The sequence below is a fragment of the Callithrix jacchus genome, chromosome 15 (assembly GCF_049354715.1).
Source record: "Callithrix jacchus isolate 240 chromosome 15, calJac240_pri, whole genome shotgun sequence".
NCBI classification, from domain to species: Eukaryota; Metazoa; Chordata; class Mammalia; order Primates; family Cebidae; genus Callithrix; species Callithrix jacchus.
The window spans coordinates 77902636-77930608 of NC_133516.1; the positions used below are offsets into that span (position 1 = coordinate 77902636).

Below are 27973 nucleotides of genomic sequence, written 5' to 3' on the forward strand. Positions count from 1 at the left end.
GAATTCCAATCCTCCAGGTTTAGCATAGAAGAAAGCATGTTTTGGTCAGGAGGCGAGCTGGTTCTTGCAGCTCTAACTGCCGTCGAAGCTCATCTGCCCCTTGGGGGTTGCTGTTTGATGATTTCTCATACCTCTGGCCTCCAGAGTTCCTGTTAACCATGGCAAACCAAACCTTAACTGATACATAAAGGACAGCTCAGTTGAGTCATGGCTGGAATGATTAAAATAGACATTCCTATAGCCTAGGGGAGGACCAAAGAGACATAAACAGAGAATCCCACTTCCCAATGATATGGTTCGCAAGCTGCAGTTTATTTTTGTCTTGTTGGGGTATCACTGAGGGCCTCCCCATCCACATCCAATTTGCAGCCTCCCTCTGGTTTCGGGAACACATCATTGGAACTTATCTTTGATTTCTTCCTTTACCTTCCTCCAAAAATGCAGTTTGGTTTTGGACATAGTTTGAGATCCTATTAGACATCCACTGGAAATGCTGAGGAGGCAGTTGGATATGTAAGACTGGCTTTCAGGTGAATGTTTTAGGCTGGAGATTCAAATTTGGAAGTCATCAGCATAACGCCGGTACTCAAAGCCATGAGCCTAGTTGAGCTCACCAAGGGAGGGAGTACAGATAGAGAAGAGGTCTGAGGATGGAGCCCAGGGCTGCTCTAACTGTGGAATTCAGAGACGTGAAGAGCCAGCCGCAGAAACCAAGAAAGAGCAGTCGGTGAAGAGGGAGGTGAGTCAGGAGAAGTGAGGCGAAGAAAGGGTTTCAAAGAGGAGGGAGTAGCCAGCTGGGTCAAAGAACACAGGGACTGAGAAGTGACTGTTGCTTTTGGCCCAAGAACTATGTCAGTGACTGTGATGAAGAGCTCCTGGGAGTGGCAGTTAGCACCTTTTTTCCACTCCTGTCCACCTGAAGGTCACCATAGCCACCTCCATGAATAACAGGTGTGTGTGATGTGTGTGCATGAGCCTGTGTGCATGTTTAGTGTCAGAATTCCCCTCCTCTAGCCACCAGTGGCTCTGTGGTATCTTCTGGAATCTGCCTGTTCCTGGGAAGAATCAACTTTGTATCTCTTTGATTTTTCTATGCTGGTATTAAAACCCAATGAAAGACAAAAGGAGGAAATATTTGGGATGTCAATGTTCTATGATAATGCCCCATGTTCATAATTATTCATACAGGCTGGGCGTGGTGGCTTATGCCTATAATCCCAACACTTTGGGAGACCAAGGTGGGCAGATTGCTTGAGCTCAGGAGTTTGTGACTGGCCTGGGCAATATGGCAAAACTCCTTCTCTACAAACAATACAAAAATTAGCCACACGTGGTGATATGCATCTGTAGTCCCAGCTACTCAGGAAGCTGAGGTGGGAGGATGGCTTTAAGACCAAGAGGCAGAAGTTGCAGTGAGCTGAGATCACACCACTGCAGTCCAGCCTGGGCAACAGAGCCAGACCCTGTCTAAAAAAAAAAAAAGTTACTAATACAATAATATTTGTGGAGCCTACTGCATGTCAGTGTATGTGACGCATTTCACATGTGTGAACTCTGATCTCACAGTAACCCCATGAGTTGAGTAGTGTTATCTCAAGTTTATAGATGAACAACCAGATGGGGAGAAGTGGCTGAGCCATCATGAGCAGTGTTTCTATCCTATAACTTCTGAAATCTCTGAAGCGTTCTATCTGAAATTTTATGGTCCTGAATGTTATTTTTGTTGCTGCAGAAGGGGCCAAACAAAACACCTGTGGCTGCCATCTGCCTGACCAGCTTGGTGACCATGGCCTTTGTCCTTGTGGGTCAGGTGAACATTCTGGCCCCCATTGTCACCATCAACTTCATGCTGACATATGTTGCAGTGGACTACTCTTTCTTCTCCCTGTCCATGAGTTCCTGTAGCCTGCCCCCAGTGCCTGAGCCAGTGCTCAGGGAGGGCCCAGAAGGCCTCCATTGCTCTGAGCACCTGCTCTTAGAGAAAGCTCCCAACTATGGCTCTGAGGGACCTGCCCAAAGTGTCTTGGAGGGCACACTGCTGGAATTTACCAAGGACATGGATCAGCTCCTCCAGCTAACCAGGAAGCTTGAGAGTAGCCGGCCCAGGGAAGGAGAGAGTAACAGGACCCCAGAGAATCAGAAGAGGAAAAGCAAGAAGGCAACCAAGCAGACCCTCCAAGATAGCTTCCTCTTGGACCTCAAATCCCCTCCTTCTTTCCCTGCCGAGATCTCTGATGGGTTGTCCGCTGCCTCCTGGGAGGGGCAGGAGTCCTGCTGGAACAAGCAGACTTCCAGGAGTGAAGGGACTCAGCCTGGGGGAACATATGGAGAGCAACTTGTGTCTGAGCTGTGCAGCCAGTCTGAGCCCAGTGGAGGTGAGTGGCCTGGCATCACGCTGGGGTCTCGTATTTGGGGATGACCACTGATTATCCTACCCGCCCAGTTATCACAGACCAGCTATAGCTGGGTTTAAAATCCTTGTGTGAACCTATGCAACTATCTTCCATGTTCTGCACATGTACCCCAAAACCTAAAATGCAAAAAAAAAAAATCCTTGTTAATTTTCTGCAAAATTTATTTTAAAACATTATATCCAGGTATCAGCTGAATTATTTGTAATTCTACTTTGTTATACATAGTTAAGTTTAAACAGTAATTTCTGTCTACTCCTGTGTATTAGACCTGGGAGCCACAGCTAGTAATTGGGTATCAATCTCTTTTCACTCAAAAATGAACTGAAGTATAATGCCAATGTGAGTAAAATCAATCTCTTCTTACAAGAGAAGTGGAAGTGTGTTGTGATAAACTATGTGTCAAGGACACAATGTTTTCTTTATGGAAGATGAACCTCCCAAACCAGGCAAGAGGGGATGGAGGGAAGGTGGCTTAAGCATTGTTTTCTCAAATCTATAAACACAGAGACACAGAGAGAGACACTCACAGAGAGGCATATAGGGCATGAGAAATTCTGAAAGCGAGAACTCACATTTTCAAGGACCTACCATATTCTAGGTGCTTTACATCTATTACTTTGTGTAATATAATAGATATTAGCATTTTCAGTCTTACAAATGAAGACCTTGTGTCCCCATGAGGTCACAGAGAAGACTCTGAGCTGATTCTTTGCACAGCTGGACATCACCCTGCATTGTATTGTCTTGTATTTGAGGCCCATGTGCTTTCCTCTACATTATGCTGCCCCTGGAGATAAAAATACACAGGTGTGGGCAAAGAGGAGGAGATGAGGAACGTAGAAGAAGATGTGTAAAAGCTAGTGTTTTGGCTGGGCACCATGGCTCACGCCTGTAATCCTAGCACTTTGGGAGGCCAAGGAGGGCGAATCACTTGAGGTCAGGAGTTTGAGACCAGCCTGACTAACATGGTGAAACGCTGTCTCTACTAAAAGTACAAATAATTAGCTGGGCATGGTGGCAGGTGCCTGTAATCTCAGCTACTCATGAGGCTGAGGCAGTAGAATTGCTTCAACCTAAGAGGTAGAGGTTGCGGTGAGCCAAGAGCACTCCACTCCAGCCTGGGAGACAGAGTGAAACTCCGTCTCAAAACAAAAACAAAAACAAAACAAACCCCGCAAAACTAGTGTTTTACATTTTCTCGGAAACCTGTTTTTCCTTGTTTGCCTCTAAATTGCTGGGAAGCTTTAAAAATTTAAATTTATTTTATTTTAATCAATGTAATAACTGTATAATTTAATAAGCCAAATAATATCAAAAGTCACATAATCACCCCTTTTACCCTCCTCTACTCCCAGTCCCATTCCCAGAAAATCCCACTTTGAACCAAAATTGCTTCTTCAGTTAATCTGTTACTAAATCATGTATTTGCACTGCTACTTCTTGATATGTCAGTTTCCACCATCATCTTTTGACTACCTCTTATGGTAAATGAGGATTTGGTGCGATCTCAGCTCACTGCAACCTCCACCTCCCAGGTTCAAGTGATTCTCCTGCCTCAGCCTCCCAAGTAGCTTGGATTACAGGCATCCATCACTACACCCAGCTAATTTTTGTATTTTTAGTAGAGATGGGGTTTCACCATGTTTTGGCCAGGCTGGTCTTGAACCCCTGACCTCAAGTGATCTGCCCACTTCAGCCTCTCAAAGAGCTGGGATTAGAGGCATGAGATACTGCGTCCTGCCTGGATTTAACTCTTATATGCCACTCTGACTTCTCATCTAAAGCCCCCAGTGTAGTTATCCCACAGTTTTGTTTGTTTTAAAATTAAAAGCTAGTATTCTTCTTATCATGACTAGATAACTATTGCTCAGTTATGAGCCATATGTTACACTATGATTACATTTCCTTTTTTGTTTAACTTTTGCTGTTTCCTGGTGTTAATAATTGCGTTAGTTTTTTCTTTGCTTGATTTTCTGTCATCATTTTTCTTTAAAGGCTCTGGCAGATCTGTCAAATGCCTCTCCTTGTTATTCGCAAAGTGCTCCAATTCTTCAGAAATATATTCACTTCTTTCCCCGCTCTGTCCTATGGCTCCATCCTTCTGTTCCACTCGAGATTGTTCATTTGCTAGGTCTGCTACAAAGCTGTTATCTTAGAATTCCTCTTGTTACCACACTTCTGTGTTAGATCCAGGAAACAAGAAATTTCTTAGAAAATTCATGCTTTTACATAGTCTTTCTTTGATAATTCCCCACCCCCATCCCCCCATCCCTGCTCTGTCATCCCAATTTTGTATCTTAAATGGTTCTCCAATTTTCTTTTCTTTTCTCTTTCCTATTGTTTATTTATTTGGTTTGGTTTGGTTTGTTTTTTTCCTGGGATATTTCAGAGATTTTTCTCTCCCAAGGCTTCTAATGATTTTTTTTAATGTTGATTATATCAGTCACGATTAGTTTTGACTGAGCATAATAAAAAACACAAAATAATAGCGACTTCATCGAGTGCATTCACAAGGAGCTAGAGGTGGGCGGCCCAGGGCTGCCATGGAGGCTCTATGGTCCTAAGAGACCCATGCGCCTCTGTCATTTGCTTTACCATCACCCTTCATATATTGTCCTGGGATCCAGCATGTGCTTGCTGGGGTCATGCCATTACATTTATATTCCAGGCACTGGAAAAAAGGAAGGGGAAAAAGGGCAAAAGGGCAAACCTCTAAACTGAGTCACTTGGAGGAGGCTTCCTCAAAAGTCCCTTTCCACACTTCTTGTATTTCATTGGCTGGAATTTGGTCATGTGGTTACAACAAACTGCCAAAGAAGGCTGAGAAATTGTTTTTAACCAGTCATATTGCTACTTCACATAAAATTATGTGTTTCATCTTTTTTTTCCTATGAAAGGAGAGATAGGGTAGCAACTATCAGTCTATGCCGCAGCTATCCAGTTTTTAATTTCTAAGACCTCTTGGTTGTAATTTTTCCTTGCGCCTCTTTTTTTCAATTTGAACATCATCTATTTTTGTTCTATGGGTCCAATGGCTTATCTCAGCCCTCTGATAGTATTATTTATATTCCTCTTTAAAATTTTCTTTCTGGGGCTGGACATGGTGGCTCACACCTGTAATCCCAGCACTTCGGGAGGCTGGGGAAGGAGGATCACTTGAGGCCAGGAGTTCAAGAGCAGCCTGGACAACATAGTGAGATTCCACATCTTCAAAAATTAAAAAGACAGTTAGCTGGGCAGGGTGGCATGTGCCTGTAGCCTCAGCTATTCCAGAGGCTACAGTAGGAGGATCTCTTGAGCCCAGAAGTTCAAAGTTACAATGAGCTATGATCACTCCACTATACTCCAGCCTGGGTGACAGAGCAAGACCCCGTCACTAAAAATAAAAGTAAAAGTAATTGTAAAAAGTTTTTCTGCTCCTTTCTCTGTTCCTGTTTTCTTTAATGCTTTTCTCTTTAGTTTGGCGCGCTCTCTCTCTCTCTCTCTCAGAGGCTTTTACTAAAATGCCCATTGACTTCTTTTTTACTTATTTTTGTACTTAAAAGTGAAATACTAGCTGGACACCGTGGCTCATACCTGTCTTCCAGAACTTTGGGAGGCTGAGACAGGAGGAATGCTTGAGCCAACGAGTTCAAGACCAGCCTGGACAACATAATGAGATCTGGTCTCTATAAAAAATGTAAAAAGTTAGTGGGGTAGTATAGTAGCACATGCCCATAGTCTCAGCTACTTGGAAGGCTGAGGTGGGAAGTTGGCTTGAGCCTGGGAAGTTGAAGCTGCATGAGTGGTGATTACATCACTGCACTCCAGCCTGGGCAACAGAGTGAGACCCTGTGTCTACAAAAATTTTTCTTTAAATGAGCCAAGTGTGATTGCACATGTCTGTCATTCTAGCTACTCAGGAGGCTGAGGTGGGAGGATGACTTGAACCTGGGAAGCTGAGGCTGCAATGAGCCATCATCATGCCACTGTATTCCAGCCTTGGTGACAGAGTAAGACTCTGTCTCTATTTTTTTTTTAAGCAAAGTACTAAAAAACCGTTTAGAAGAGCTGTGTACATTAGCAGGGCTTGTTGATTCTACCTTGCTGTAGAATAAGGAGTAATGGGCTAGCATTTTTACTAGAGGACCCCCAAATGTGAATATCTAAAGGTTTTTCTCTTGGGCTCTTCAGTGTGTTCCTCTAGAGGGGAGTTCTTTAATCCCTTGCCTGAGGGACACACAGGTACTTGTATTCTGGGAACAGGATGAGATGAGTGAGTTGGAAGGGTATCTCACTGTTTAGGGTATAGATGTTCATTTAATTTCCTGGCTTCAAGTTCCATTTTCCCACTCTTTGCTGTGTCTGCTGTGCCACATTGGGGTACTCTCTGGCTTGATTTTTCTCAAAGGAAAGCCCCCTTGGGGAGGGTATTGAACAACAGAAGGGGTTGTTACTTGGCTTCATAGGCAGAGAAAAGCATCTTGGTGTACAACAAATAGAGACCTCCCACCAGCCCCCTATACTCTACCACCGGTTGGAATGTGGTGCTTCCTGGTCCTGAATCAGGTCTGCCAGAATGAACTGGGCTGCTCTCCGTCAGCACCCTCTCTGTTGGTCCTAGGGCTCATTCTCCTCTGCTCTGCTCAGTCTGTCACCACTGTCACCTTTCCATCTTCCAAGACTTATTTTTATTTTTCCGCTCTCATTCTCTTTGTGTTTGTGGTTTTATGCCTGTTTCATTCCGTTTCTGTCTTCTCAGTGCGTTTTCAGGAGAGATGTGGTCAGTCTGCAATGTTTAATCAAGGAAGTGGTCACTGTCCAGTTGCCCAGTCTTAGAAATGTCATAGGTGTTTCTGACCATTCCCTTTCTCCCCCTCCCTGCTGCCTTGATTTTGGTGCAGACCCTGATCATCTTGTACCTGGACTCTTACTAAGTTTCTAAGACTTTCCCCTATCCCATTTCTCCTTCATGCTGCCCACTGAGTGATCTTTCTAAAATAAAACTCTCATCACATCTGTCCTACTTAAAAACCCTTGCTAGAATCTAACCCCTTCATGTGAAGTCCCAGACTGTGTGTGCTATGTAAGGTTCTTCACAATCCAGCCTGAATCTACCTTCCCTGCCACTCTTCTCATAACAACCCATGCACTGTATGTTCCACTTACACCCAGACTGATGTCCTAAACACACCATGTTCTTTATCCCTTCCTGCCTTCATACACCCTGTTCTGCCTCCCCCTATTGCTTCACCTCCCCTTCTCCATCTGGTAGACTCTGACATCATTTAAAATCCATCTGACTTTTAAGACCCACTTTCACCTCTTCTGGAGAAGGATTCTCTCATGTCTTCCACTGTGCCACCATAACATTTGATTCATATTAGTATTATAAACTATTACCCCATATTTATGTCACATCGTATTTATATCCCATTTCTTTACACATTTATCTTTCAGTTTGTCTATCTTAAGAAAATAAATATTAATCTCATTTGTTTGCCACTAGACTGTCCAGTTCCTTTGTTTGCAAACTATGTCTTTTCACATTTGTACTCATCATAGTATTCCCACTCAGTACACATAACGCAGCAAACATACAGCTTACTTGAATTGATGAGCAATTGAGCAAATATTGGCTAAAACATTGAAGCATTGATCAAATAGAAAGGGTTAAACTATTATAAGAACCTAATCATTGACAAACCAGATGCTATATATTAATAAGAATCAAATCACGATTGAGTACATATTTCTGAGAGCATGGACTTTAAAAGTTAATTTGAGGCTGTATTTTATGCCTTATATACACACGAATTCTTTGTTTAAAAAGCTGTGCAAGAGAGAGACTTCTGACTATGTAGCCATCAAAAACAAAAGGGAACTGATTAAATAGAAATACAGAAACATTTGCACGACACACGGTCAAAGAAGGAAATGATTGTTCTGACAAACACAACTGATAAAAGCATACCTCCCGAAGCATATTATCTTCAAAGACAGGAAGGTCAAACTCCAGATTTGGCTGAAAAGATACCAGGTGAGATGAATACAAAGTTTAACATTTGAAAAATCAATGCTCAGACTCATTTGCGTCTATTCAACAAATGAATTTTTGTTAAGTATTATTAGTAGCTAAATAGCCAGCATTTATTGAGCATATCCTATGTGCCTGGCAGTGGATTATTTTATTAAAGCCTGGAGTTAGGCATTGTTCTGTCTCAGAGAAGTTAAACTCTTGCTTATTATATGAGACAGTCAGAATTTGAACCTAGGTTGATCTGACTGTCAAACCTGTGCTCTTAACTGCTACACAATGTGTATGCTACTTGCAATGAGTATTTGTTTTGAACTAGGCCATGATATTGATTAAATGAACACAAATTAAATCATCTTTAAGATATTAGGCTGGACACGGTGGCTCATGCCTGTAATCCCAGCACTTTGGGAGGGGGATGCTGGTGGATTACCTGAGGTCAGGAGTTCGAGACCAGCCTGACTAAAATGGTGAAACCCTGTCTCTACTAAAAAATATGAAAATTAGCTGGGTGTGATGGTGGGTGCCTATAATTCCAGCTACTCGGGAGGCTGAGGCAGGAGAATCGCTTGAACCCAGGAGGCAGAGCTTGCAGTGAGCCGAGATCATTCCATTGCACCCCAGCCTGGGCGACAGAGTAAGATTTCATCTCAAAAAAAACAAAAAAAAACTACATGGACTTTACACATGATTCTGTATAGACTATGGCAATATACATTAGCAGTTTATACATGCTAATTAGAACTATGTGTTTATTCTGACAAAGAAATGAATTTTCACAAGTGGTTTAATATTTAAGTAATTTCTATAAAATTAGTTAAATTTATTATTTAAAAATTAACATAATTGGGGTTACCCCCTTTATGCTTAAAGTGTTTATATCTGCTGTGAACATAGAACTTAGATATATCACTAGGTTTTTAGAGTCAATTTAATATTTTGCATTGTATTTTTTATGTTGATATTTTTAACATGCATAATGTATGCTTATTGGTTTGTTTTATGAGTAGAGGCTTGATAAAAAGTTGCTTTCCTAGTTTTTTCTTCCTGGTATTTCTAGCATGAGAAGCTGTCCCCTGCCCCCGTGACAAGTTTGTACAGCTTGCTTTTTCGTTTTTTTTTTTTTGAGACGGAGTTTTGCGCTTGTTACCCAGGCTGGAGGGCAATGGCGCGATCTCGGCTCACAGCAACCTCCGCCTCCTGGGTTCAGGCAATTCTCCTACCTCAGCCTCCTGAGTAGCTGGGATTACAGGCACACGCCACCATGCCCAGCTAATTTTTTGTATATTTTTTTAGTCGAGACGGGGTTTCACCATGTTGACCAGGATGGTCTTGATCTCTTGACCTTGTGATCCACCCACCTCGGCCTCCCAAAGTGCTGGGATTACAGGCTTGAGCCACCACGCCCGGCTGACAGCTTGCTTTTTCTAGCAAAATCTGAGACAAGAAAAAAAATTCCTTTAGTCACTCTGGAAGAATTTTGAAACCCTAGCTATTCAGAATTATGAATAGTTAATTGTCTATTTTATAGTACCTTTTCAAAGAGTCATTGAGCATCTTTGCATAAATTCTCTCTTACATTGCTGATATATAAAACAGCACTGTGCCTGCCTAGAGGACAACCCTCCCTACTACTTCTGCCCAAGTTCCTCAGAGCACGCACACACGCACACACACAGTTCCCTTTAGGTTCAGTAAAATTGAGGTTGTATAAGTTCAAGTGTTGTAAAAGGGTGAGTTTTTTTGTTTGCGTGTTTTTGAGACAGTGTCTCGCTCTGTCTCCCAGGCTGAGTGCAGTGGCACGATCTTGGCTCACTGCAACCTCCTCCTCCCAGGTTCAAGTGATTCTCCTGCCTCAGCCTCCTGAATAGCTGGGATTACAGGCACTGCCACCATGCCTGGCTAATTTTTTGTATTTTTTTAGTAGAGACAGGGTTTTCCCATGTTAGCCAGGATGGTCTCAAACTCCTGACCTCGTCTCAAACTCCTGCCCGCCTTGGCCTCCCAAAGTGCTGGGATTATAGACGTGAGCTACCGCACCTGGCCTAGTGTTTCTTCTTAATAACTAAGGGGGCAACTGCATTTTACTAAGCCTATGTTGCCATTAATTAAACTGGTAAAATTATTCAATTTTAAAAATAATTCTGTTATGATTGCCATTAATTAAATTGTATCGTTTTAACAATTTAATTAATGTCAATCATAACAGAATTTTTTTTAAAGTAATAAGAGCCATCCATTCAGATCAATCTTGCAGACTTTATTTTAATCCATAATAAGGAGACTTGCATTAAGTGCTTTCTTTTTTTTTTTTTTTTTTTTTTTGAGACGGAGTTTCGCTCATTACCCAGGCTGGAGTACAATGGTGCGATCTCAGCTCACTGCAACCTCCGCCTCCTGGGTTCAGGCAATTCTCCTGCCTCAGCCTCCTGAGTAGCTGGGATTACAGGCATGCGCCACCATGCCCAGCTAATTTTTTTGTATTTTTAGTAGAGATGGGGTTTCACTATGTTGACCAGGATGGTCTTGATCTCTTGACCTTGTGATCCACCCGCCTCGGCCTCCCAAAGTGCTAGGATTACAGGCGTGAGCCACCACACCTGGCCGCATTAAGTGCTTTCTATACACAAACTTCTAAATGCCTAGAAGTTTAAATGGCATTTAGAATATAAAAGAGGGTCCTTATCCCTGAAGGTATAGATGTATAATAAGATAAGCATAATACTTGGAGGCACATGATGAATGCAGATAGATGTTGAGGGGATGAAGTTTTCTCAAGGTGCAGAATGATTGATTCATTCACCCACAGGTATGGCACACCTCATACATTGCAGACACTGTCCTAAGTGCTGGGGGAACGTGCTGATTAGACACAGAAGGTTTTTGCTGTTGTAGAGCACTTCCATTCTAGTAGGGGAAGAAGGATGATAAGCAAATGCACACTGCAATGTCAATAAGTGATAAGTATAAGGAAGAAAAATAAAGTGGAGTAATGAGATAGAGACAAGGGTGGGGAGGAAGATGCGTGTTTCAGACGGGTTTATCAGGAAAGGTCTCACTGGGAAGATGATACTTTAATGGAGAACTGAATTGCATGAAGCATACAGATTTCATAGAATACATAGATTTCTGTGTTAGTCATGTTAAATGTAAGGTGCTTATTAGCCAACTAGTGGGTGATATTGAGAAGACAATGAGCTAATTCAAAACTTAAGTTCAAGGGAGAGGTGAAGGATGATGTAGAATTGGAGTCATCAGTATGTCAGTAGCATTTAAAGCCGTGGGACTAAGAAATCTCTTAGGAGTGGGTGTACATGGAATAAAGGGGTGCTGAAGACTGAATGTTGGGATTCTCCAATATTTTCAGTCTGGAAGGAAGAGGCAAGCCAGCAAAAAAGACTGAGAGAGTGGGCAGTGAAATAGAAAAATCAAGAGAGTGAGGCATCTCAGAGGAGAAAGTGTTTGAAGAAGGAGGAAGTAATCACATGTATCAGATGCTGCCTGAAAGATCAAATGGGATGAGGACTAGGAGTTGACCACAGAATTTGAAAAGATTCAAATCATTGGCAACTTTGGTAAGAGTAGTTTTAGTGGAAAGGTGGATACAATCTTAAGAGTGGGTTAAGGAAATAATGAGATATAGAAACTGCATAGGAACTACTTTTGAGGCTGTTTGCTATAAGGGAGACACAGAAATAGGGCAATAACTAGGGGTGACCTGTAGACATTTGTTTAGGTGACAGAGATGACAGTGTACTTGTATTTGATGGGAATGATTCAGTAGGGGACAGAAAAATTGATGATGCAAAAACAAAGTCCTTGAACAGGCCAAAAGGGATGGGATCCGGGCACAAGTGGAGGGATGGGCCTTAGGTAGGATCAGAGGCTGTTCAGCCACCATGAAAGGAAGGCAGGCAGAATAGAGGGTATAGATGCAAGTGATTTGGCAAATGAATTGGTGATAAGAGAACACGAAGTGTTCTCTTTGGAGAAGAGAGCTTGTAAATTTGTTCTGTCATAGAGTAGGACAGTGAGTTGGCTAGGAATGAGGCTGCTGAGTAATGCTGAAGCATGGGAGCAAATGTGTTTGCAGGGGAATGCTGATAGTCTTGGATAGTGGAACCCAAGCTAGATAAGAGGGCAGGGAAAGTGGGAGGTAGGTGATGGAAATAAAAAGCATACTAAGGCAAAGTATCTAAAGCTCCCTCTGTAGACTATGAATGGTTGGAATGAGGAATGGCAGAGCAAATGAGCTTAACAGTGTTTTTAAAGGAGGTTATGGGCTAAGAGTAGGTTGCTTAAAGTTATGATTTAGGAAGTATAAGGTTCCTCGTAATGGCACACCTCAAGTGCAGCTAAGGGAGTTGATGGTTGGGATGAGTGAAAGAAAAGATTATTAGAATGAGGATTTCAAGGAATCGAGAAAGCAGGGCTTTGGATGGGTTGTTTTTGTAGAAGTCACCAAGGATGACAATGGATGCTAATAGAGAAAAAGATGGTAAGCCAGGGGCTGAAATATTTATCAAGCAAGAGAAGAATGGCAAGTTGGTAAAACACTGCAATGATAAAGGGTAAGGTGTGAAATAGTCTGTGAGGCATGTGCTTCAAAAGGGCTAGGTCATAAAGCCACAGTGACCAGACAGGATGGAAGATTTGTACTAGGATACTTAGTGAGTCCATGCCAAGCCCTAGGCTCACGATGGATGTGGACCTGCCCTCATGAAGCATATAATCCAGTGGTCATAGAAACATGTAAATAAGTATACAACTACAAATGATGGTAAGTGCTGGGAAGGAAATGGGTCATAAGGAAATATTAATAGTATGAGGGAATATATTTAGATTTTACTGTGGGGGCTGATTTCTCTGAGGAAGTGATAACTGAGCCAAGACCTGAGGGATGCATAAGCTAGGGGATCCATCCGTGAGATGTGGATCCCAGATAGATTCCAGGAATCAACACATCAAGGGTGGTCGAGGTGGGAGGAACACTGGTATATGAGACAGGATCTGGACCGTGGTGAAGAAGGAAGGGCTGGGCAGAGGAGATGGCACAGTCAAGGCAGTTTGGCTGAAGCAGAAATTTGGTATTGGAGACTAGAGAAGGGCTACTTAGGGAGCGATCTACTATATTTCCTGAGCAACGATCTATGAAGGTTGAAAACACCTGAAGTTTTAGTGTTGAAATGAAGTATCAACATACTGCAAAGTTAATCCAACATATCATTTGTTTGAAACAGTATTGTGGTGTTCATGGTGATTAGACCATATTGTTACACAATCTAGATGCATTTTCATAGCTACATTGAGCATTTCTGCAGAAATAGAAAGTCAAATGCAGCATGCTTTCACTTATAAGTAGAAGCTAAATAATGTGTACCTATGGACCCAGAGGGTGGAGTGATAGACACTGGAGACTTGAAAAGGTGGGAGAGTGGGGTGGTAAGAGGCAGACTGAGGGATAAGAAATTGCCTAATGGATACAGTGTACACTATTTGGGTGATGTTTACACTAAAAGCCCAAAGTTTACTACCATGACATTAAAAAAATTATTTTTTAATTGAGTGCTTCTGGAACCAGCTATAAATTGAGAATCCAGAGCTGAATAGAACATGGCATGGCTCTGAGAAGCACTGTTGTGCCTGAATTCCACGGAGGATGAGGCAGAACCATGCATTTGTTTATCACGGGGCCCCTTCCCCCTCAGCCACCTCAATTTCCAGGAAAAGGAATCAGAGGAACTATTCTCCCTCCATCTCTCTCCTTCATCAATTTCTGGTTGATACCTGAGCTAGGTCTAACATGAGCTAACTTTAAGAATCAGAAGGTAGCAAAGGCCATCTCTTATTAGACAAAAGCCAACCTGTCCCAGCAGTCCCAGTGGCCACACCTGGGAGCCAAGAATATACCAGGTGTCTAGTTATCCCACTCTAACCCCTTACATATGAAAAAGAGGAGAGAGCTGAGTTTCCAGTTCTCCCAGATGACCTATCTGGACAGATGTGCCTTGGGTGTCAGAGGACCTTCCTTTCCACTTTCTCTCTCTCTTACCTTTCTTTCTCAGATCCTTGGCTGGTGAGAGGCCATAAACACTTCTTTCTTCTCCAAGAGCAAGCCCTGGGAATTGTCTTTTAGGCTAAATTACAAAATTGGGGAAGAAGAGCTAATAGTATTTGCTCCTAAAAATAGTAGAGGGTTTGGTAGCAATTTGGCAGTCAAATCTTTGGCTATTTTTTAGATTTCTTCCTGAAGTCCAGGCTCCAAGAACAAGATGTCTGGAGAAGACCAACTTCTTTCTATAGCCACATGTGCAACCCCTGGGTCTCCTTGTTGGGGGTGAGTAACTTCATCTTGATCTCACTTGTTCTTGGGACAAAGTTCAGATCTTGGGACAAAGTTCAGATCACATATGTGATCTTGGGCTGAGGGGGAGGAAAGATGGAGGGCCTAATTAGAAGTAATGTGATTTAATTACCTATTGTATTAGAATTTAGGTGAGAGTACATATGGCAAGATTACATTTAATGAACCACTGATTTTAATCAATGATTTCCTTTTTAAATAATTGTCTATGATAACTTCTGGGTTACTAAATTTCTAGGTACACTAAGTTATTACCATACTTGCATTTTAATTTGTTTCTTATAGGGAGAAATGGGACAAAGGGATACAATAGAATATCTATTTATTGATAGTTCTGATTAAAGGGTTACTTTCAGAGGGTGTCTGCCCAAATATCTGCTTAATAGAAGTTTTTAATTATTCATAAACTTCAATTATTCAGACTTTTACAGTGATCAGAAGTTGATGAGAGGGGCTGTTGGTGCTGAAGACCTTAGCCTTGTGGCTTGCTTACCATGTAGAAAGCCATTAGGTGATTTGCTCTTTCTACTGTTTCCACAGGCTGTTGGGTCCCTTCTCATCATGTTTGTGATACAGTTTCTACTCTGTTTCCACAGGCTGTTGGGTCCCTTCTCATCATGTTTGTGATACAGTTTCTACTCTGTTTTCATAGGCTGTTGGGTCCCTTCTCATCATCTTTGTGATACAGTTTCTACTCTGTTTCCACAGGCTGTTGGGTCCCTTCTCATCATGTTTGTGATACAGTTTCTACTCTGTTTCCACAGGCTGTTGGGTCCCTTCTCGTCATCTTTGTGATACAGTTTCTACTCTGTTTCCACAGGCTGTTGGGTCCTTCTCATCATCTTTGTGATACAGTTTCTACTCTGTTTCCACAGGCTGTTGGGTCCCTTCTCATCATCTTTGTGATACAGTTTCTACTCTGTTTCCACAGGCTGTTGGGTCCCTTCTCATCATCTTTGTGATACAGTTTCTACTCTGTTTCCACAGGCTGTTGGGTCCCTTCTCGTCATCTTTGTGATACAGTTTCTACTCTGTTTCCACAGGCTGTTGGGTCCCTTCTCGTCATCTTTGTGATACAGTTTCTACTCTGTTTCCACAGGCTGTTGGGTCCCTTCTCGTCATCTTTGTGATACAGTTTCTACTCTGTTTTCACAGGCTGTTGGGTCCCTTCTCGTCATCTTTGTGATACAGTTTCTACTCTGTTTCCACAGGCTGTTGGGTCCCTTCTCGTCATCTTTGTGATACAGTTTCTACTCTGTTTCCACAGGCTGTTGGGTCCCTTCTCGTCATCTTTGTGATACAGTTTCTACTCTGTTTCCACAGGCTGTTGGGTCCCTTCTCGTCATCTTTGTGATACAGTTTCTACTCTGTTTTCATAGGCTGTTGGGTCCCTTCTCGTCATCTTTGTGATACAGTTTCTACTCTGTTTTCATAGGCTGTTGGGTCCCTTCTCGTCATCTTTGTGATACAGTTTCTACTCTGTTTTCACAGGCTGTTGGGTCCCTTCTTGTCATGTTTGTGATACAGTGGGTGTATACCCTGGTTAACATGGGTGTTGCTGCCGTTGTGTATCTCTACATTGGCCGGGCCAGTCCAGGGCTTCACCTTGGTAAGCAGCAGAGCCATTTTGCCACTGGTTCCCTCATTCTCTTCACAATTCATTGGGAGAAAAAAATGTTTTGAATACCAATTAAATGCCAACACTGATTCAGATGTGAATCCCATTTTCAAATAGTTTATAGTCTAGGAGAACTGTGATAAGCACATGAATTATTACAAATGAAAAATAATAACCGTGTGAGGTTTATAAGACACGTAGAAGTAAAGTGTATAACAACAGTACAAGAGCTAGGAGGAATGAAATGAAATTATACTATTGTGAGTCTCTTATACTTTGTTAAATACTATAACGTCACTTGAAGATACATTGTGGTAAGCTTAAAATGTATACTATAAACCCTAAAGCAACCTCAGATAACAGTTACAGTTAAGCCGATAGAGGAGATAAAAAGTACTCAATCAAAATAGGCAGAAAAGGAAGAAAAAGATAATAGAGGACAAATGAGGCAAGCAAAAAACAAATAACAAGATGGTTTATGTATGTGTAATCCGGGTCATATCAATAATCATACTAAATATAGATGGCCTAAACACCCTAATTGAATGCCAAAGATTGTCAGATTGAATGAAAAAGCATGACACAACTATATGCTGCCTGCAAGAATCCTCCTTTAGTATAGAGACACAACCATGTTAAAGTAAAAGGATGGAAAAAGATACATCAGGCTAACACTAATGAAAAACAAAGCCAGAGTAGCTACATTAACATTAGGCAAAGTAGAGTTTGTAGAAAAGAATATTGCAGGGATAAAGAGGATCATTTCATAAAGCTGAAGGGAAAAACTCATAAGGAAGACATAATAAACCTTAACATTTATGCACTGAAAAACCCAGCTTTGAAATAAGCAAAACAAACCCTGATAGAACTACAAGAAGAAATAAAAAAGTTCACAACCATAGTCAGAGATTTCAATGCCTCTTTCCTAATAATTGGTAAAACAAACAAGTATACAATCAGTAAGGCTATAGAAGATTTGGATAATACTATCAACAAACCTGGACTAATTCACAGAACATTCTACCCTCTAACAGCAGAATATACATTCTTTTCAATTACACATGAAACATTTACCAGTAGAGACTATATTCTAGGACATAAAAATATTTCAATAAATTTAAAAGTATTCAAAGTCAATTCAAGAACAGAGTATGTTCTCTGACCAAATCAGGGAGTAATTAGAAATAAATAATAGAAAGATATCAGAAAATCCTTGAATAAGCCAGGCACAGTTGGCACACACCTATTGTCCCAGCTACTTGGGAGGCTAATGCAGGAGAATTGCTTGAGACCAGGAGTGTGAGGCTAGCCTGGGCAAAATAACAAGACTCTTTCTCCTAAATAAAAAATTTTTAAAAAAATCCCCAAATATTTAGAAACTAAAGAATATTACCTAACCCTAATTAAAGTTCAGAAAAGAAATAATCCATGATTGAAAGAAGAAAGCAGAGTGAAATTACAAGTATTTTGAACTGAATCCAAGTGAAAATGCAACAGAGCAAAACTGTGGGATATAGCTAAGGGAAATTTACAGCGTCAAATGCTTACATTAGAAAAGAGGAGTATTCACAAATCAATGATCCCAACATCCAACTTAAGAAACTAGGAAAGAAGAGCAAATTAAACCCACAGTAAGAAGGAAAAAAAGGAAATAAATCAGAGTAGATCAGTGTGGAAATTAACAAAATATAAAATGGAAAAAAATTAGAGAATACAAATGAAGCAAAAAACTGATTATGTGAGATCAGTAAAATTGATAAACCTGTAGCCAGACTGATCGAAATAAAAGAAGCAGCAGCACAAATTACCAAAGCCAGAAACGAGTGAGATGACATCATTAGAAACCTTAAAGATATTAGAAGTGAAATAAAGGAATAATGTAAACAGGTTTCTCTTGATCAATTGAAAACTTAGATGAATTGGACAAATTTCTTGAAAGATACAAACTACCAAGCTCACTCAAGAAGAAATAGATACAGGATTATTCAGCTCATCTATTAAAGAAATTAAACTGGTCATTGAAAACCTTCCCAGAGAGAAAAGCCTAGGTCCAGATAGCTTTACTGATAAATTCAACCAAATAAGGAAGAATAAATACTAACTCTATACAAACTCTTTGGAAAACTATACACTAACATATCTCATGAATATAGATGCAAAAATTCTAAATAAAATGTTAACAAATTGATTGCAATAATATGTAAAAAGAATAATATACCCTGGTCAAGTGGGTTTATTACAGGGATGCAAGGTTCATCTAGCATTTGAAGTTAATCAGTGTAATTCACTTGTTTACAGATGAGAAAGCATTTCTGGAAAAAATCAAAGAGTAAATCAAAGAAATAAATGAAGAGATATACTATGTTCGTGAATGGGAAGACTTAATATTCTTAAATTTCCAATTATCCCCAATTTTTTTATAGATTTAATATAATCCCAGTCAAAATCTCAGTTGCCTTTTTATAGAAACTGTCAATCAGATTCTAAAATATTTATATGGAAATGCAAAGGACCTAGTAGCCCAACTAATTGTGTAAAACAAGAATGAAGTTGTAAGACTTGCACTTCCTGATTTCAAGACTGATTTTAAAGCTAAAGTCATCAAGACAGTGTGCTGTGGAAAAGCTAGACAAGTGAATCAATGGACAGAGTAGAGGGTTTGGAAACTGACCACACGTATGGCCAACTGCTTTTTGAAAAAGTTTCCAAGGTAATTCAGTGGAAGGAAAAAATATTCTTTCAACGAATGGCACTGAAACAACCACAAAGCCATAAGCAGAAAGTAGACTTCCACCCATATATCATACCATATAAATATATAACTCAAAATGGATATTAGAACTAAATGTGAAGCCTAAACCTATACAATTTCTAGAAGAAAATGTAAGAGAAAACCTTTGTGACTGAGTTAGCAAAGATATCTTAAATACAACAGAAGCATGAAAAAAATTATAAATTGGACTTTATCAAAATTAAGGACTTCTGACCTTCAAAAAATCCTGGTAAGGCCGGCTTTAATTTATAGTGATAGCAGATCAGTGGATACTTTTGGGTGGGAGTGAAGTAAGGATACATGGGAGAGAGATCTAATGAAGTGGCTTGAGGAAACTTTTGGAGGTGCTAGACATGTTCATTATCTTACTTGTGTGATGATTTCACAGTGTATATACGGTTAGATGTGTGTATATATACACACACAGACCAAATAGTATACTTTAGATATAGATACTCCTTGACTTAATGGTGGGATTATGTCCTGATAACCCAGTCATAAAGAATCATTGTAAGTTATGTTCTTTACATGCAGTTCCTTCTGCATATGTACCCAGGATTTGTTTTAATCAGGTGTGGTAAAACATACACAGACATGGAAACGACTGTCATGAAGGAGGAAGGTCATTAGAAACAGGAGGCTTGGCATGCCATGCAGGGCCACGTGGGAATGGACAAGTGTTAGTCATGGGGCAGAAGAGGAAGAGGGGAGACCATGGCCTAGAGCCTTTTTGGGTTTTTTGTGGAAAGGAATGAGCAAGGCAGGGTAGGTACACTGAGTGAGGTTAGGACTGAATAATTCAAGTGATTTCAGCAGGCTCTGGGCTATAGGGATGATCTATAGTTGTCTGGTCTTGGTGTGATTTAGGGCAGGGGGAATACTGGCTTGGTGTTTGAGATTTGATAAAGAACTAAATTAAGGGTGGGCCCTGGATTGGTTGGTTTGTATATCAAAAACCCACTTACAGGGGAATTGTTTGCTATTCAGTATCTAGGAATTAGCTAGACCCTCCAGGATCAAGGGTCAAAATGCGAGAGCATCCAGAATATAGAAAACAAGAAAATATAGTCAATATACAGTTTATTGCAAATCAATTATTCCTCAATAATAAAGCTGTTTAAAAATATGTTGAGAACCCTTTTCAGCAAAATTTTATGATGCCCCAATTTAAAATAAAGCAATTTGTTACCACTACTAACTAAATCAGATGGCCCATAACTATCTAGACAAATTAAAAAAAAAAACACACAAAGTTCTTCTGAATGATGCATTTCAAACATTTTAAGTCATTTGTATATTTAAAAAAATAATTTAGAAAAAACAGTAATGTTAAGAAAAGGTCCTTATGTTAGCTGACTTCATGCATAGAATATATTTTGTATTTTAATTATATTAATGTAGAATATATTTTAATTAACAGTGATTATTTCAGTGATTGCTTCTGTGTTTCTTAAAAGTTTCCTAAGAAATTTAAATTTAAATATTTAAATATTTTCTAGAAATCTATTCATAAGAAAACATGAAATCAAATTTCAGACCAATGTTCATCAAATTTAAATTATTTAGAATTTAAATTACCCCATTTAAGTAGGGTCAGTTAATAAAATGTTTATGTTCTTCCTTCTGACAATCTCAAAATATATTAGAAATCTTCTCTTTACAATTGCAGATACTAATGCAAATCTAAAATTTATCTTCTCTTTAGCCATAAGGACCTAAATGATATTGAGGGAACAGGTTATCAGCTGCATACTGTTGATATTTGTGAAGATTCTAACATAAGCCTCTTAAAATAATGCTATTTTCCTGATCATATATGAACATTATCTAATTAATCAATTTTTAATCATACGTCTATATAATTTAACAAAGCATTTTCTGTTTTTTTGAGACAGAGTCTCACTTTGTCATCCAGGCTGGAGTGCAGTGATGTGATCTCAGCTCACTGCAGCCTCCGCCTCCTGGGTTCAAGCAATTCTCCTGCCTCGGCCTCCTGAGTATCTGGGACTACAGGTGTGCACCACCATGCCTGGCAATTTTTGTATTTTTAGCAGAGACAGTATTTCACCATGTTGGCCAGGATGCTCTTGATCTCCTGACCTTGTGATCAGCCCACCTTGGCCTCCCAAAGTGCTGGGATGACAGACATGAGCCACCACACCCAGCCTAGAAAAGCATTTTCTAAAATCACATTTGATTTGTTTCTCTAAAGTTATATATAATTTACTATGTGAATTTTTTTTAAACCTACACCAAAAGAGGGATGGATTTTTTTAAATTGATAAACCCTAATCAAATAAGTGTGTTTGATATCAGGATTATTTGGCTAGAATCAACTACAATGTTACTTCAAACCTCAGCTCTAACATTTCTCCATATGGAACTATTTGATTCACTTAACATCTGTTAAAAAAATTCCTAAGTGCCAGATCCTGTGAGGTACTGTGAGGATTATAGGGATGAAAAAGACATGTTCTCTATTCTCAATGACTGTATGGTCTAGTAGAAAACTTTCATAGGGTGTATTCAACACTTATGAGTATGAATCCTAAAAAAATTATCAAAATTTGTTAATTCCTAAGACTGAAGTTAGCAACTCTGCATTTTTCTTTATAGCACTTTGTCCAGTTTTTTGGGAGTGATTTTGGAGTTTAGAAATAAATTTTTGAAAGACTCACATGAGTAAAAGTCCTTAGTAGGCTGCTGTCATGGAGGATTACAGTCTAACTAAACAGTGCACACTGTTTGGTTAGACTGAAAAGGCAAATGTAAGTGTGAGTCCTGTGCATGTGTATGTACTGGGGTATGCATTAAAACTGAGCTTCTAGATGCATATGTAGAACCTTCAAAAATGGTTATGTATATGTCTTCCTTGCAGGATCAGCCTCCAACTTCAGCTTTTTCCGGTGGATGAGGTCTCTCTTGATCCCCTCCTGCAGGTCTGTACCAGAATGGATGAGTATCCAGAGTCCTGGAAGGTGCCCAGGGTGTCTCATTCCTGGCTGGGCTTGGGCCTGGATTGTGGCATGGGAACCTCCGGGAGACTCAGATGTTGCTCCCATCTATGCTCCACCACACTCAGCCCCCAGATTCAGCTCATCAGAAGCTTCCCTTAGGCTCATGTCCTCTTTCCTTCTTATCCTCAGTCATCAAGAACAGAGGCTTTATTTAGAATCTGGTTGCTGGGGTGGTAAGTCACTACTCTCCTCTCAGTCAGTTTACAGTCCAAGACACATTAGCATCAATGCATAATCACCCACAAGATTAAAGCCCAAGGGAAATGTCACGCCAAGATGCACATTTTTCCATCTGAGTCAAGAGTAGTTGACATTACTGGATTGGGGACAGTGCAGAAGCCAAATACAGAAAGGAAGTGGAGATCCTGAAGATTTCTATGGAATCCCCATGGTCAGTTATATAGGAAACAGGAAAAAAAAAACCCTCCTGAGAAATAGAAGCCTCATAGAGAAGGTATATTATACACGTGTCCTAATCTCACTCCTCCTCCTCTGCTCCTGCAGTACCAATGCTTCTTATCTTTTAAGGCTTGGGAGTCTGGGGCATTATACCCACCCTTCTGTCCCCTCTCAATATCAGTGAGGAGCTAGAGCTACAGGCTAGGAAAATCTAGGCAGAACCCAACCGAGTCTTCATTTGGTTACATTTTGTTGGTTTGTTTTTGAAATTTTAGATGTCTAAGTTGTACTTGCTAATATTTCCACCCTCCGTGTCCAAACATTGCTAGCAGATCATGGGAACCTTTCCCACTGAGCCCAGATGTAACTTCATAATGCTTTCCCCCACCTCATTTAAAAAATTATGGTAAAATAGGGCTGGGTGCAGTGGCTCATGCCTGTAATTCCAGCACTTTGGGAGGTAGGAAGATCATCTGATGTCGGGAGTTAAAGACCAGCCTGGCCAACATGGTGAAACCCCATCTCTACAAAAAATACAAAATTAGCCGGGCATGGTGGCATGTCTATAATCCCAGCTTCTAGGGAGGCTGAGGCAGAAGAATTGCTTGAATCCAGGAGGTGGAGGTTGCAGTGAGCCAAGATCGTGCCACTGCACTCCAGCTAGTTGACAAAATAAGACTGTCTCAAAATAAATAAATAAATAAATAAAATACATGTAACATGAGATGTACTGTTTAACCATGTTTATGGTTAAACATAAACCATGTTTATGTGCAGTGTGCAGTTCAGTGGCACTAAGGACATTCACATTGCTGTGCTACCATCACCATACCCATTAAATACTAACTCTCCATTCCAAGAATCCTTTTTAAGACAACTCTTCATGAACACTGACAATCTATTTAAGATGGCACAAGGAATAAAGCCTTCATGCTGGAGCTTGGGATGACAAGAAGCAGCAGCAAGGGCTGTAGAAACCAACAGGGAGAGGGCCCAGGGCTGGAGGCTGGGGTGCATGGGGAGCACCCTGCCATTGCTTGGGCCAGCTGGGCTCAATGTCCCGTGTGGAGCTGCAGGGAGGGTGAGTGATCTCTCTGCTTCTAAGGTTGGGTGGCCTAGGTCATAACACATCTACACTGATCTCTTCTCCCCTACAACCCAGTCCTGAGAAAGGGTAGAGTTTAAATGGAAATAGATTCTGTGTAAAAGCTGCCTACAGATTCTGGAGCTGCAAGTGGTGTGTGGGTGAGACTATTTTGCTTTGCCTGATTTACAAGAATATTTTTAGTCATTTCTGGTTTTAAAGCCTAAAAATGCCATAGGAGGTCACTACTCCTTATGTTGCACTCTGAATTCCTGGGATTTCAGCTTGGAGGTCACAGCAGTGTGATGTAGAAAGAAGAATGTACCAGGGGGAGATTATTCTTAGAAAAGGACAGTATTTTTGTTGGCGTAGACTCAGTCCACACCATTCATAACACAAACACCAGGCTCTGTGGGCTATGAGGTAGGTGGCAGAGGCCTCAGCTAAGTCAACATCAAACTTGTTGGCCTCACCATGGCTGCTGGGTGATATTTGGGGATGGTTATTCAGGAGGTTGAAAGAACCAAGAAAGGCCAGGCACAGTGGCTCATGCCTGTAATCCCAGTACTTTGAGAAGCTGAGGCAGATGGATCACCTGAGGTCAGGAGTTTGAGACCATCCTGGCCAACATAGCAAAACACCATTTCTATTAAAAATACAAAAATTAGCTGGGCATGGTGACAGGTGCATATAGTCCCAGCTACTGTGGAGGCTGAGGCAGGAGAATCGCTTGAACCTGGGAGGTGGAGATTGCAATGAGCTGAGATTGTGCCACTGCACTCCAGCCTTAGCAATAGAATAAGACCCTGTCTCAAAACAAGCAAACAAAAAAACAATAATAGAGATTGGCCAGATGTGCTGGTTCATACCTGTAATCCCAGCAGTTTGGGAAGCTGAGGCAAGCTGATTACTTAGGCCAAGAGTTCAAGACCAGCCTCAGCAACATGGCAAAACACCGTCTCTACTAAAAATACAAGATTAGTTGGGTGTGGTGGTGCCCACCTGTAGTCCCATCTACTTGGGAGGCTGAGGTTTGAGAATTGCTTGAACCTGGGAGACAGAAGTTGCAGTGAGCTGAGATCAACCACTGTACTCCAGCTTGGGTTATAGAGCGAGACTCTGTCTCAAAAAATAAAATAAAAATAGAGATTGGTAGCTGTGTTTCTACTTTGTAATTTTGAGTTCCCTTCCCAATCCCCAAGTATAATCCCCAAATGCTCTTCAAAACCAAAAAAGAAGAAGAAAGCAGAATGTGTTTTGGCAGAAGAATTTGGCTAGGTTACTTGCTGTGTTATGCCTACAATTCCCATGAACTATGTGAAGTTGAGCCTGTCATTGAGAAGGCGTTCTTTATTGAAGCACCTGCCATTGTCCAAATGAGGATGTGTAAGCCAATCTAGACTAGAGAGTGAAGTACATTATTTCTACAGACTCAGAAGAATGTAATGGTTTCACCTAAAAAAATCAAAACATCAGCAAAAACACTTACATGTTGACTGGTATGGCATTGTTGTCACCTCCAAACCTTTTTGGAGATTCAGGCTTTATAGAAATTAATTCAGTTCTCAAGAACCCTCAGAGACCTATATAATTTATACAGGTTCTCAACGAGTGGCTGTAATGCCATAGTCATGTGATCTAAACTTCTATAGCAGGATGTCTGGCCATTGAAGTTCCACAGATCTATAACATTAGATGTCTGCCTTTTCACAACTCTCAAATATAGTCCATATTCAAATCATTGCACCTTACTACTCATAAAGTACATGATTCTTTTGGAGTAAAGATTTTCAGAGGAAATCCATGCCTAAGGTATGACTTAAGGACCTAACACAGACTGTAAGAACTGGAAGAGACCCAGCAAGATGAGAAAATAGAGACACAAGGAGGTAAAGAGGCTTCCGGAGGCCACCAAGTTGATTGGGGACAGAGCTGTGACTGGATCTGCCTTCTGAAGCTGCCTGGACAGCCAGCCTGAGCTTTCCTCACGCGTTTCTTCCTCTTAGCACTTCCCCGATGCATCCCTAACATTTTTCCTTCCCAGTTTATCCCACCTCAAACTGTATGCAGCGACTCCTGTGACAGTGGAATCTATGTGGGACTTGCTCTTCACTTAGGCCGCCTGGGTGTCAAAAGCCTTTGCCATTCCTCTTCACTGCTTGCTCTGTGAGCCTTAGCTCTTGAAATCATTTATCCTTATTCAATTTTCTTATCAATAAATCTACGAGAAGGTTTCTCTTTCCACTTTTCTCAATTTTCCAGCCTCTCCATTTCATTATTTTTCATTTGACAAGGACAAAGAAAAGCTACAGAGCCCCAACATGATGCCATTTGGAAGGCAACACCTCTCATTATCAGTTATTTCCTATCAGGTAGGTATAGCTTTATGCTTTTCTACTTAGGGTAAATATCACATACTCTCTCTCTCTATTGGATACTTTGTATTTCTCATGCTTTGAGTTCATATATTCTTGTACATATATGTATACATATAGTATATGTACAATAATATACAAGAACTTTCAACAATTATGTTTTAAGCATTTAAATACATGTGTGTCTGCAAATAATGTCTCTGTGCCTGATAGACTCACCTTCATGTTCAGTCTCTCTTCTGTCCTTCTCACCATCCTCTGTGTGTCTCATGGCAGGAGCTTGCGGTCCCCTCAGGAGCAGATCATCTTGGCACCATCCCTGGCTAAGGTTGACATGGAGATGACTCAGCTCACCCAGGAGAATGCGGACTTCGCCACTCGGGATCGCTACCACCACTCCTTCCTCATGAGTCGGGAGCCGCTGACGCCTCACTACTAGATGCAGTGCAGGGAGCTGTCCCATGCACAGTGGACCCAATCCTGGAACCTTTGTGGGCTGCTTCTCCTACATGAGAAACGAAAGACCCATCCTCTTGCTGTCACTTTGGACAATGGAAATTGACATTTTCTTAGAACATGTGGAAGAAGGAAAAAGACAAAAAAGGAAATCTGCATTCTGCTCTGAGCACTACATTTCACCCAGGGTGACATCAGGAATGGTGCTGGCCTCTGCAACACCCAGTCTGAAGAGCTCTATACAGGTACCAAGCCTAGCAGAGGACACCAAGACTCCCAGACGTGGGGAACTGGAACTGAACCACAACCAGATAGCTTGTGCAGAGGGTCACAGTGAATGTATGTTTTATATTTTATTATACTATTTATTCAGGAAATAATACAATAATATGAAAAATTTATTATTTCTTGAATAAATAATACACTCACATGGTTCCAAACCCAAACGTTATAATCATATGTAGAGTGAAAAGTCTCCCTCCAATCCTTATTCCCCACCTGCTCAGCTCCTGTTTACCCGGGCCCAGAGGTAGCCACTGTTCACATTCATACATCCAGCATTTCTTTATGAATATACAAGTAAACGGGAATGTAGAGTCTCACATTCTCTTTTTATACACAAAAGTTAGCATGTTATACGCATGTTCGTCACCCTTTTCCCTTAACAATCTATCTTGGAGACATTTCCATATCAATTCATCTGCCATTTCTTCATTTTTTTCATTGTATAAATGTATTATAATTTATTTCACCACTTCCACAATGATGAGCATTTGAATTGTTTCCAGTCTTTTGCAATGACAATCAGCTCTGCAGTGAATAATCTTGTACAAATGTACAAGCATAAAATGTATCTCTAGGATAAATTCCCAAAAGTGGGATTGCGGGATCAAAAGGTACATGCATTTGTAAACTATTACTTTTTAGTGATGGTCTTTTTAATTAAAAAGTTAACATGAATTGCCTAATCGTGACACATGTTCTCAAAAGAATTTGTGGTCCCCAACTCCTGGAATGCCTTTGCAACTGTTTTGCAGCATGAAAAGCATGAGGGGACAAGACTCTTTTCTCTATGAGCTCTGCCTGGCATTCATCACAAGCACCCAGTACCAGGAGCCGTGGCAGTAGCTTTCCCCAGAGAAGTTTAGCACTTGGCCTAGGGTCAGAGGCTTCGCCATCGAGCCACAGGGAGAAGTACTGTTGGGTCACTTCTGACTCCTTCTCTAGTGGAGGTTCTTGAGAGTCGGTGTGTTAACAGTCATTTGGGATGCTTGTTAAAAGTGCAGATTTCAGGCCGGGCACGCCTGTAATCCCAGCACTTTGGGAGGGCCAAGACGGGTGGATCACCTGAGGTCAGGAGTTGGAGACCAGACTGGCCAACCTGGTGAAACCCTGTCTCTTCTAAAAATACAAAAACTTAGCTGAGTGTGGTGGCAGGTGCCTGTAATCCCAGCTAC

The 27973-nt window shown here is 40.9% G+C and overlaps 1 protein-coding gene across 14 annotated transcripts in view; it reads left to right on the forward strand.

Moving 5' to 3' along the window:
- SLC12A8 (solute carrier family 12 member 8) overlaps positions 1-27473 on the forward strand; it is a 134263-nt gene extending 106790 nt beyond the window's left edge. For 5 of the 14 annotated variants that reach the window (XM_035273966.3, XM_078351898.1, XM_078351900.1 and 2 more), the window contains 5 exons: positions 1733-2375; positions 14670-14767; positions 16286-16403; positions 22064-22124; positions 26337-27473. In XM_035273966.3, coding sequence (XP_035129857.3) covers positions 1733-2375; positions 14670-14767; positions 16286-16403; positions 22064-22124; positions 26337-26499 — 1083 coding nt within the window. In that variant the 3' untranslated portion in view covers positions 26500-27473. Of the gene's footprint in view, positions 1-1732; positions 2376-14669; positions 14768-16285; positions 16404-22063; positions 22125-25947; positions 26058-26336 lie in introns of all 14 variants that reach the window. The other 9 variants (XM_035273971.3, XM_035273975.3, XM_035273969.3 and 6 more) reach the window with 7 other exon arrangements.
- Positions 27474-27973: the final 500 nt, after the last annotated feature.